Source organism: Olea europaea, chromosome 4 (genome assembly GCF_002742605.1).
Source record: "Olea europaea var. sylvestris chromosome 4, O_europaea_v1, whole genome shotgun sequence".
NCBI classification, from domain to species: domain Eukaryota; kingdom Viridiplantae; phylum Streptophyta; class Magnoliopsida; order Lamiales; family Oleaceae; genus Olea; species Olea europaea.
This window is the reverse complement of record NC_036240.1, coordinates 2,122,924-2,134,928: the sequence shown is the minus strand read 5'-3', so window position 1 is coordinate 2,134,928 and position 12,005 is coordinate 2,122,924. Positions and strand designations below refer to the sequence as shown.

The following is a 12,005-nucleotide window of genomic DNA, read 5'->3' as shown; positions in this document are numbered from 1 at the left end:
ATTAAAAAAAAAAAATTGCACCAAAAATAGGCACCCTTTGATTTTCGCCTTGCGGCACATGCCTCATCCGCCTCGCCACAGGACCGGAGAGGAGAGGTATGGACTCAAAAATTGATGTATTTTCATAATTATTGAGTATATACTTCTGCTCAGAATAATTCATAAACTTGTTTCCAAATTATTTTTATTTGCAATATGTTTCAACTAAAATCTGTCCCAAACTTCATTTGTTCATGTCTCCATTTTAATGAAGTTTTAGGGTAAAATGTATTTTGAAATAATGATTTTTCAATAATGTGTGGTTAAAAAAAAGTAAAAAGTTTAAATTTATATATAGAGCCTGTTTGAGAGTTATTTTTTCCCCCAAAAAATTAATTTTTTGACCTTTATTTCACTATTCCAATCGTCATATTTGACTTCTTTTTTTACAAGTGAACCTCATTTTTCTCCTAATGATAAATCAATCAATTCTTAAAATTACTCTCAAATAAGCTCATAATATTATTTTATTGGAGAATGATAGTTAAAAAGTGGAAAGAAAAAAATTACATTTTGAATAAAATGGAGACCGAATAGAGGCAAAAAGAAAACTTTTCCTACGCAGTTATATTATAAAAGTTTGAACTCGTAAAGCTAAGAGGAAAAATTTCACATTTAGTTCCCTACTTACAGAGCCTATTAATAATTTATCCCCAACATTAGAAAAGGCACCTTTTATTTCGTCAATGTTTTGCAAATTTCTGGACTTGATCCTTTTTTCATTTATTATGTGTTGAATGTTAATAATTACATGGATAGTATATATAGAGAGGATAAATCGTCAAATTTGACAGTTTGTCACAAAATGAATTATCATTCGACAGTTTTAAAAACAAAACAGTTCCTTTGTTACTCCAATTATTTTCTTAAAACACATCAAATGTCAATAAAGATGTACACTTAGAGTATACATCTAACATTTTTCATAATCATTAAGAATGACAATAGGAAGAGACGAAGATGGAGTGTTGGGATTAGAGGTGGGCAAAAACCGATCCAAATCGATCAACTCGACCCAAACCGATCGAGCGGTTTAGGTCAGTTTTTGCAATGAAATGGGTTGGGTTCGGGTTATTATTTTCCATTTTTTGTCGGGTTGGATTAGGTTATGGTTTACCCTATAAACCCGAACCCAACCCACCCAACCCGACCCATATGGAAAATTAATATAGAAAAAGGTCTTGAAAAGTAAAAACAAAAAACGTGTATTTCCTCCCTCCCATTTCCATTTCCATTTCCCCTTAAAGAAAACCCTAGTCTCCTCCAATCCATCGCATGAAATCACAAACGCAACTTTTTTCTTCCGCCTTTCTCGCTGCCAATATACACCGTCCGTCTCCCACACCACCATCCACGGCTAGGGGACCGAAGCACCTAATGATAGATCCATTTTTAACTAAGGTGAGTTTATTTATTTATTTATTTTTATACGTGGATTAAATTTTTCATATAGTATTTGAAAATGAGGTTATGACTTTTATTCTTGTTTTGGTTATTCTTAATAATTCATATGTTTTGTAATATTTTTCTGACTTATGTGGATGAATTTCTACGGTTGTGCAATGTTTGATTTGCCAAGGAATTGGGTAGTGGGAAAAAGATGGAAAACATAAATAAAATAAAATAAAATAAAAAACTCAAAGTTTTGTTGAAGCATGATTAATTTGTAGATTTTAAAGACCTTGTAGAAAAATTACCAATTGATTATGCTTTATTACTTTAGTAAGTTGGGGTATTTATTGGTAATCATAGTTCCATTTCAATTTTATGGTTCTTGTAAGACCACAATTGAAGTTTATGCTTGATTTTGCTTATTTTCCCTTAAAAAAAATAAAAATGAAGAAACACAGTCTATGTTTGGACATTAATAAAAAAGTTTATCTTTTTCAATTTATGTTGCTTCTATTTGGAATAAGGAGCTACTTTTGGTAGATACATTCTTCTAAACTGTGCTATTCTTTCTCAATATAGGATATACTTTTCAAAGTTAATGATGTTTCAAGGACTTTTCCTCTCCTCAGTCAAAACACAACCCAACTTTGAATGTGGTAACAGGTTGGTGAAATTTATTTTATCTTTTATGCCAACTTCTTGCTCTTCTATCATCTATGTTAGTTTAAACATCTTATATGTGTTTTTTGATTTGGTCTTGGTGTGTAATTATCTGACTGTCTTCCTCATTTTCTTTGCATTTTGATCAATGGAAGGACAAACCAAATTCCATTATTTAAATTAAGTATTAAGAAGACATCAAGACCCAAAAATTGGATAACTTTAATCTTCATTGACAAGTTGCCCAAACCGATTGCAACCTTTACACGAGTTGGGCTGGGTTAAATTTTCATCAAACCGATCAAGTTGGGTTGGGGAAAAAAGACTCAACCTAACCCAAGCCTACCCCTAGTTGGGATATTCCATAGACGGGTGCGAGATTAGAATCTTCTAATTTTCTGTTCCATTTTGCTTATTTCTTTTATTTTAAGGCCTTATTTGAGCCACATTATTTGAAAAAAAAATACATTTTTCAACAGTGATTTGACTTTATTTTAACCACACATTCTTTAATAAAATAATATTACACGTAAATTCAAAACTTTTCTTTATTTTTTAACCACATATTTCACATCAATATATTATTCAAAAATGTATTTTCATTCCAATAATGTGGCTCAAACAAGGGATAAATATGATTTAGATTTTTTTTTAAAATTAATAATTAGAGGCTGGAAACTCGATGTGCAATTTTTTCAAATGAAAATGAGAAAAAAAAATTGTTTGGCCCCATTATTAAAATATGTGGAATAATATTTTTTTGGAAAAATGGGTAGTTCAAAAAGAAAGAAAAATTTTCGATTTGCGTATAATATTATTTAATAGGAGATTGTGTGATTGAAAATAAGATTAAAAAATAAAATTTAATTTAAATGGACAAATGGGGCGATTAACAAGAGGATAGCAAGGTAGGGAGTGGGACCCAGAGCTGCCCGGTCGGGCCGCCCAATTTTTTGCCCCAAACTTCGATTTCCTTTTGCTCGTTCACACTGTGAGGAGGAGGAATGATGACTGTATTTCCAGATCATCTTTCTCCATCGCCACCACCCTCTCCCTCTCTCAAAAATCAAATTTCAAACGTAAATCCCTCAATTCCATAGTTAACTAATTCCATGTATATATTACATAGCATTTTTTGTTACGGATTAATTCTTCATCGTCAAAGGAAAAAAACCAACAATTTCGTCCAATGATTCGTCTTTTCCCCACCACCCCATGTAGTCCATACATGTTCTTATTCTGTTCTCTTAAACTTCTGTCAGAACCCACTTCCCTTTTTTTGTCCTACTTCTACTCCCTTTCCACCTCAATTCTTGGATTTTCTTTTGCTCCTTGAATCTCCTTTTTCACAGTTTAGGTGCTATGTTCTTGATCTTTATGCCGCGTCGTCTATTTCAAACTCATATTTCTCCTCTTCATCCGAATTTTCATGTATAAATAGTTAAAATAATAATAATAATGCCCTTTTCACTCTCTTTGGTTTTCTTTTTCTAGGTTTTTCCTGTTATAATGATATTTTCTCTTCATTGTATCAACTTCAGTACCACTTATATTGCTATCGCTTTTATAATTAATTAAACCCCCTTTCTTTGACACTCAATTTCCCCACAAAAAGTCTGGTTAAATTTGAGCAATTTCAGTGATATGGCTTATCAACAGCATCCGCCGCTCCCGGGTCCAAACTCAGGTTCGGGTCCGGGGGGACTTCTGTACATGAATTCTCCATATGTGGATACCACTCTCACTAAGGTTTTTGTTGGAGGATTAGCCTGGGAAACGCAAAGTGAGATTTTGAGGCAGCATTTTGAGCAGTTTGGGGAGATTCTTGAAGCCGTAGTCATTACTGATAAGAACACAGGCCGATCCAAAGGATACGGTTTTGTGAGTATTATCTCGTTATCTTTTCCTTGAATAATAATTTTTATTATCGAAGTCTGTAGAATTTGCTTTGTTTGATTGTTAGATTTGTATAAAGTTTGCAACATTCATGCTTCGAAATATTTTATTTCTCCAATGCGGGATTCTGTTATTAATGTGTTATGCAATAAATGGAATGGTTGACAATTTAATGACTGGGGGAATGATGTTTGTATGGAGTATTTAGGTGACTTTCTGGGACCCCGAGTCAGCTAGAAGAGCATGTGCTGATCCAACTCCAATCATTGATGGAAGGCGAGCAAATTGTAATTTGGCCTCCCTGGGGCGACCTCGGCCAGCACTTCCTTTTGGTAATGTACCTCATCTGGCCACACAAATAGTGCTTGTTTGCTGTTAATTTTTTATATGCGTATCATCTGTAGCAATATAACTTATTGGTGCTTTAATCCTGATCGGAGAACAGCTGTACTAACTACTATTAAGAAAATTATTTTTAACTTGTGCAAAATGCCTGATGTTAGATTGGAAATATACTTGTGCTGTGGCTGTGAACTTTTGTAAACAGGATGATGTAATTATCTTCTCCTGTTTCCAGTTTAAAGTATATTACGTTGAATCGTGTCATTGTACGTTCATGTACATGCTTTTTATCCTGCAATAATACTTCAGAACTTATTCCAGATTTTTTTTAAAGATGATGGTAAAAATTTGAGAAATATGTAAAATTCGACCAAGTGCGTAAACCAATAATTAAATCCGAACTCAAAGTTAGGCATTTCCTCTTTTTATAGGAACTCTGTACTAGAAAAAATGATATCTTGAAGTATATTTCCTTGGAGAAGTAAAATACATCTCTTGACATCACCCCCACAGCGTTTTTAACAAGTGCATTATTCCAATTATACCAATTGGATAAATAAATAACGAAATTGGTTAAATCTTATCAACCATATGCAATTGAAGAATGATCCAATCCATTAAAATCTTTACTTATATTAGGGGTGTAATTTTTGTGAATCAATTCGATATTTCTGCATTGTTACTAATTTCTCAAGTGACAACTGACTTGAGTTGAGGTATTTCACATCATTATGGAGCCCCAGCATGGTAATACTTATAATTTATATATAAGGAAGCTCAAAGCATAGAACAAGTACCTTGGGGCATTTCAGAGGAATTGTCACATTTTTATGAATCGGAATAGAGTTATTACTTGGATCATGTGAAAGATTGAAAGATTGATAAGTATTCCTTATTTTTCTCTTTTTCTGTAAGATTTCAATAAACTAGTTTACAACAATATGTTTTTCCTGATTTTGTTGCTTATAGGACGGTTCAGATCACCAGCACCTTACCTTGGAGGTCAACCAGCTGCTAGGGGTACTTATATAGGAAATTTTGGCTACCAACAGCCGGTTACATATGGCTACCAACAAGGCTTGGTGTATTCTCCCTACGGGTGAGCTATGCATTATGATCATATCAGTCATTGTCTGTTAAGAATATGTTTGTAGATAGTGAAGGTTGACTGGATCTGCATACATACTTCTGGCGTTTCTGAAGCATCACATCATAAATTTTTTCTACTGCTATGTCTTCTCGCTCCCGAATGTGAGAATACCTAGAATCTATAGAAACAAAAGAAAATATGTAAATGAAATTCAGGAATGTATCATTTATATGGGATTTCAATTCTTTATCATTTCTCTTTGCGACTGTTTTGGTGCTTCTAGTTATCTCTGTTTGTTGGCATCTTATTCACACCAGTGTTTAAAATATCTCATGGAGATGTTTTGGTTTCGTGATGTGAGGTGTAATTCTCAACATAAACTAGTAAAATAATTTAATATAGAGTACAACATTCTATTCATAATAAAACCATTTAAAAAATCTGTAATAGGATTCAACAAAAATATAAGGTCAATTTTGCAAACCATAAACGTAGAATGGATTGACAAGAATGCAATAAATAAATTAACATATTAGTAATCACATAAAAAGACCATTGAACAACAATTAGAACTAAAAGTGTAAAAAAAATTAAACAATTGATAAGCTATTTAAGGATTTTCTTGCTTTGAATTTTAAAAAAAAGGTCTCAGAGCATCTTCAGTTGTAGGAGTAGAGGGCTAGTGCACATGAAGACTGTTTATTTTGTCTTTTCTGTCTTATGTGATTCCCAATTTTTTTTCCTTTTTAGGTTTTAAGGGTTGGTTTTTGTTAAGAGCAAAAATTTCCCTCAAAACGATTTTCCCTATGAAAAATCAATCTAGAAAAGTGAGGCTGGTAAGCTAAAATGACTCTGGAGCAAGACTAAGGCAGTTCATGTCTCAGCTTCCCTGAAGCTTATGCCCTGAGGTAGTCAAGAATTACATTTTGATAATGCAAAGTAGGATTGATGCTCCTATTGCATTTAAAATTTTCTTTGTTTTGTATTTTATTCACTTCATGCTTCTTATTCTGGTTCATGCATGATTTGACATTTGCATGTGGTAGCATGGAATGCAAATTATTATGTCTGAAATAAACTTATTTACCTGCAGATACCTTTCAGTCTATCTTGTCAATTTATAATTTTTGATGAAACATTTCAGCTTCTGGTGTGTATCTGCTGATACTAGTTCTATTAACCCACGAGTTATTTGGAATTGTGTTTTATTATCTTTTCGTAGATGCCATGAATGATGCTAATTAGCTCATCTATAATGTTGAAGTTTATTGTTCAGCTGTGTAGGAAAATTAATTAAGAAGAATAGTTGTGAGTCCCATAAAATGTGTGGATAATAATGAGTAGTAGTTATGAACGTGTGGTTGAAATTAATATTTAACCTTGACTGTATTTCTAAATCATTAATAAATTTGTATACAAATGGATGCTTATTTAGTTGAGACATATGATGATGGTGCTATCTATGCATATGAGAGGGTGATCCCATACAAGTGTATGTTCTTTCTCTCTCTGTGCGTGTTGATCGACATGTCATGTGCATAAACAAGTATATGCATGCATCTTCTGGTTCTAGGTTCAATATATAAACAGCATCTCTTGCATGCATAATCTGCACCTACTTGTATTGTGTTATTACATCTAAGGATATCATTAGAAGTGAAACTGGACTTCTCTTATAATCTCCTTTGGTTAAATTTCCTTGTGCTGGAAATATATTGCCACATGCAATAGCATGCATGTTTACCTGGTATTGGAGTAATATTTATTTTCTTAAGAATTTAGGCTCTGAACTTACGGATATGGTCAGAACAGAAAGCGTGATATAAGAAATTATCGATTGAGTTTTTGGATTAAGCCTTTCTGAAATTTTGATGTGATTTTGTGCATATTACATTATGGTATATCTACGGGACGACTGTCAAGCAAAGAGAAAACCTCCAGTAGAGCTGAAAGGGTTTTTAAGTTTTTGATTTATTTGGATTTATTATTTGGGTTGGATAAGGAAATGACACTCTATCTGAAATTGGACATCTTTATTTTCTTTCGGGATATCGCAAATTAAAATCCATTTTCTTAGATATGCTGCCTTTCAATATTATTTTGCAAGCTACCTTTTTCTGTTTTACAAGTTATTTTGAGAGGACCCTTAATAAAACAATCTCGCCTCACATGTTTAAAATTGAACATATATGGTCTTAAACATTACATTGTTACTCATCAATTAATATCATTGGAAAACTACATTAGAGCACAACTCTTCAACCTTTTACCTAAATACTTGTGCTCGGTCAAGCTAATATATATAAATTCGGTTCAAAAGAGTATAGTTCAATATTTCATTGGAGCTATTTAATATTACTTCGAGTTTGCGGTCTGAAAAGATAATTCAACAGGATATAATATAACAAATTGTTATTTGCATTTCTTCTTGTCTATCATCTCTGTTCTCTATTTGTGTACGTATTTCGCATAATATAATATGACAAATGGTTTTTTGCATATCTTCATATCTATCCTCTCTGTTCTTTATTTGAGTACATGCTTCAAATGAATCATCTAATTTAGCCCTTGTTTGGGCTTCATTTTAATGAGGTTTTGGGAAAAATGTATTTTGGAATAGTGTTGTTATTTTTATTTTTATTTTTTTGTCTGGAGAATTTGTGGTTAAAAATGAAGGAAAAGATTTTGGTTCACGTGCAATATTATTTTATTGAAAAATGTGTGGCTGAAAAGAAGAAAGAGAAAAATGCATTAAAATTAAAATAGAGGGCAAACAGGGGCTTTATATTATATTCACAAAACGTATGGGCATGGTGTACAATTTTTTTACCTTCAGGTAACCTCTATAAATTTATCGTCTCCATCCCTTCTATTGATGCAGGTATGCTGCATACAGTCCAGAATATTCTTATCATCAGGTCTTTAGCTTTGGAAAATTTGCTGCTTAGTACTTTGATGGTAGTAAACTTGCATAAAGTCATTGCGACGTATAGCTTTTCATTTTCTTTGTAGGGTGTTTATAATCCTTATGGAAGTCAGCATTACCTTCACATATATGGTGTACCTAGAACAGTCAACACAAGTACGCATCCTTACAGCCAGTTGAGCCCAGGAAGTCATAGTTATTCGGCATTGCCAGGATATGCAATGACTGGGAACCAGATCATGCAGTTTGGTGGGACCAGTGTCAATGCAGTGACAACTACATCTGTTCCAACTATTCCAACACCATTCCCTGGTAAATCTGTTTATTGCTGAACACATTTTGTTTTCTTGTATATGAAAGACCATTGGAATTGTGTATCTTCATGAGCTTTCAAATGCCTACAATGTTCTAACCTCTATAGCACATCATTTCTGTTTATATTGGATATTTTTGTTGGGAAGGGGCTTATGTATGTTCTGGTGAAAAAGATTGTATACATTCGTGGAGAATCAGGCCAGCTTCCGTGAAATCTGTACTAAGTTGTCTTTGAAATGTCATATACGATTTTATATGTTCTACAGAAGATCTGAGGCTAATGTAATGTGTTGGTTGTATCAGGTGTCCCAGCACATATTCCACCGCAATCTCAGTTCATGCTACCTGCTCATTCTCCTCAATTCATGCAAGGTAGCGGTCCTGACCCAAATTCTGGTTGAGGTCTTGATCTAGGTAAGTTTTCATGTTCACTTTTGGTGTTCTTTTCCTTGCCTTGCTACCACGTGATTTTCTTGATAGATACTTCTGTTATGATTATATGCCTCCTTTTGCGGGTATCCTTAGACTGCAGCGGGACTAAGAACAGCAGTACTGCTACTTGAGTGGTGGGCTTCAAATCTAGCCTTGCAAATTATTCATTTTGCATTCTAGAGGTATTTTATATAATGTTCAAATAATTGATTTTTGCCTGTTTAATTTCGACTGAATTCATCAACATATTTGAGACTGTTACAGTTTGCTTCTTGAATTTAAACTAAATTGATGTTTGGTTAATATTGTAAAATTTGCTTATAAGTTTATATATAAGCAAGTTCTTGTATAAATAATCTTTTTGTTTACTTATTTTGAAAGCAATTCTGACCTCGCCATGAAAATGAGCCCCTGTTTGAATCCCATTCTTTGAAAAAAATACATTCTTAAATAGTGTTTTGACATCATTTTAACCACACATTCTTCAATAAAATAATATTACACGCATATTCTAAACTTTTTCTTATTTTTTAATTACACAATTTTCATCAATATGCTATTCAAAAATTCATTCTTATGAAAAGAATGGGGCTCAAACAAGGGCTAAATAACCTTCTTGTACTTATAAGTCAGAAAAATACCGTATCTAAACATGTTTTGAAACAAAATTTACTTGAAAGTACCCTATCTAAACATATTTTGAAACAAAAATTACTTGAAAGTACTTTTAAAAGAATCCTATCTAAACATGTTTTGAAACAAAATTTACTTGAAAGTACTTTTAAGCTTAGCCAAACATGCTCTCAAGGGTACTTCAGATTATAGGTCACACTTGGGAGCTCTTTTAGAACCTATAATAGAATAATGGTGTTGTACGTCTGTGACCTAGTTAATTAGCATTATTTTATTTACTCCATAACAAATATGCACTCGATTCTACATTAACAACAAATCAAGAAGTTAAGCCTTTATTGCAACAACCTTTTATTCAGCTGTAGAAATTTCTTTTTCACCATATCTTTTGTGTTACATGTGCTGCTCAATATTTTGGCTATTAAAGTGTTTAGTGCTGAAGGGGTGAAGAGTTTTTGACAATTTTCTTGCTTAAGATTGAGGCATTTGATTGTTCATAAAAGATCTCTTCATATTGACTTTCTATATGTTCTGCACAACATTTTGGCGAATAAACAGTTCAATACAACCCTAACAAAACCAGTTACGCTCATCCACGTTTGAAAGAGAAGAAAGGGGTTAAATTATCCTTGTATCAGTCTTACATTTTTTATATGAATTATGAAGCGGGATTGAGATGTGTCTTTGATAATGGAAGGAACTTTGAAAGTTAACTTGCATTTGCTTGGCATTTCTTTGTTAATCTGATGTCTGTAACTTGTGCAGGTCTTGCATTGTCATGCTCACCAGAGAAGTCAATGTCTGAGAGAGGAAATGGAACGTGTGAATGGCACTTCATTCACTTCACTGTATCTAAATTCTCATACTCTGCTGGTCTAATGGATGACCGGCAAAGATTCAGAGACTAATGGTGGCCAGAATTGTTTTCTGGCACCCATGTCCCATGTAAAAAGGCCATTGTAGAATCAACATATGATTCTTTTGGAGACCAATTCCCCGCATTTTGGGTGTGTAGATAATCTCTGGTCTGTGTGTTGCATCCTATATTTTATTTGAAAAGTTGGGTCAGCATTTTCTGCATTACAGTTTTTGGGCTTTTATTGGATTCTAATACTGTAATATGGATTATTTTAGAGCTTGGGTTCAAATTATGAAAGAAGCTCTAGGTTTATATAGAAAGAGTACTCTTTCTATTGTGCACAATCTAGAATACATGTATTCTTCTGTGTTCAAATAAGTACTGATGATGCCAAAAATTGTACCTGTGATTTTTCGAGATTGAGGGTCGAGAATCCACGAACAAAGCCTTCCACTACTTAAAAAAGGCAACGAGGTGTGTCATCGTCGCCCCTCCGATGCTTAAGTCGGATGGGGAATTTATGTGAAAGTATGTACTGAAATTGTATTGTAAAAACGTACCTTAATAATAAACATTAATCCAGTATTTATAGATGTTAGTGGTAGAGTTGTAAAATCATTCAACCACTTGTAATCCTTATCTTGTATAGTGATTGAGATATATCGCAATTACATTTAGGAATTTGACTTTGATTGTAATATGTTTCATATTTTGGATAAGGATGAACAATTGAGTCATGGGAAAGGCTAAAACATGTGAAAGTTACTAGATAAGGGTATGAGGGGCAATATTTTGATAATGTGGGTTCGACCTTAATAAGGCTCGACCATACGAGCCCGACTTTAGGGGAGGGGCTAGACTGCATTTATGAGGATTTTGGGAAACATGTATGCTCGGGTTAAACGCCTCAGGCCATGCTTGAAAGTTCGGAGTCGGACTACAATTTTTGTGCATATCACAGGTCCCCGTGCATCTATGTCAAGAGTTCATGCATAATGTGGAAATTTTTGGCATGAGATGCATAAGCATATTAAGTTCAAGAATAGGCATACTCATGTCAAGTCGATAGGCTCTTGAACACATAGATCTAGGATAGCAAGTTTTAACTATTTTAAAAATTTTGAAAGAGCTTGATCCTTACCTTGTTTAGAAAAAGAGCTCGATCTCGAGCTTTGTTAAAAAATTTGAAAGTAAGGGCTTAACCTTTACGCTTGATTATGAAGAGCTTCGAGTCTATCGGGAAAGGATGTGGTGGTAACCCTCACCTAATTTAGAAGTTGAAAATAAAGAGCTTTAACTCAAGCTTTGTTTAAAATTTGAAATGAAGGAGCTCGATCTCGAGGCTTTTGAAAATTTTTGAAAGGAATGAGCTCAACCAATGGACAAAGTTTCATATAGGAGGCTAAGTGAAAGCTCGATCC

General features: G+C 33.5%; 1 protein-coding gene across 1 annotated transcript; it reads left to right on the top strand.

Moving 5' to 3' along the window:
• Positions 1–3,074: 3,074 nt before the first annotated feature.
• On the top strand, positions 3,075–10,943 carry LOC111393250 (RNA-binding protein 38-like). The gene is made up of 8 exons (XM_023018691.1): positions 3,075–3,972; positions 4,196–4,319; positions 5,299–5,428; positions 8,301–8,337; positions 8,432–8,657; positions 8,964–9,074; positions 9,186–9,274; positions 10,491–10,943. Exons 1-6 carry the CDS (start codon positions 3,736–3,738, stop codon positions 9,059–9,061), a joined length of 852 nt encoding a protein of 283 aa, XP_022874459.1. The 5' UTR covers positions 3,075–3,735; the 3' UTR covers positions 9,062–9,074; positions 9,186–9,274; positions 10,491–10,943.
• The last annotated feature ends 1,062 nt before the right edge of the window (positions 10,944–12,005 follow it).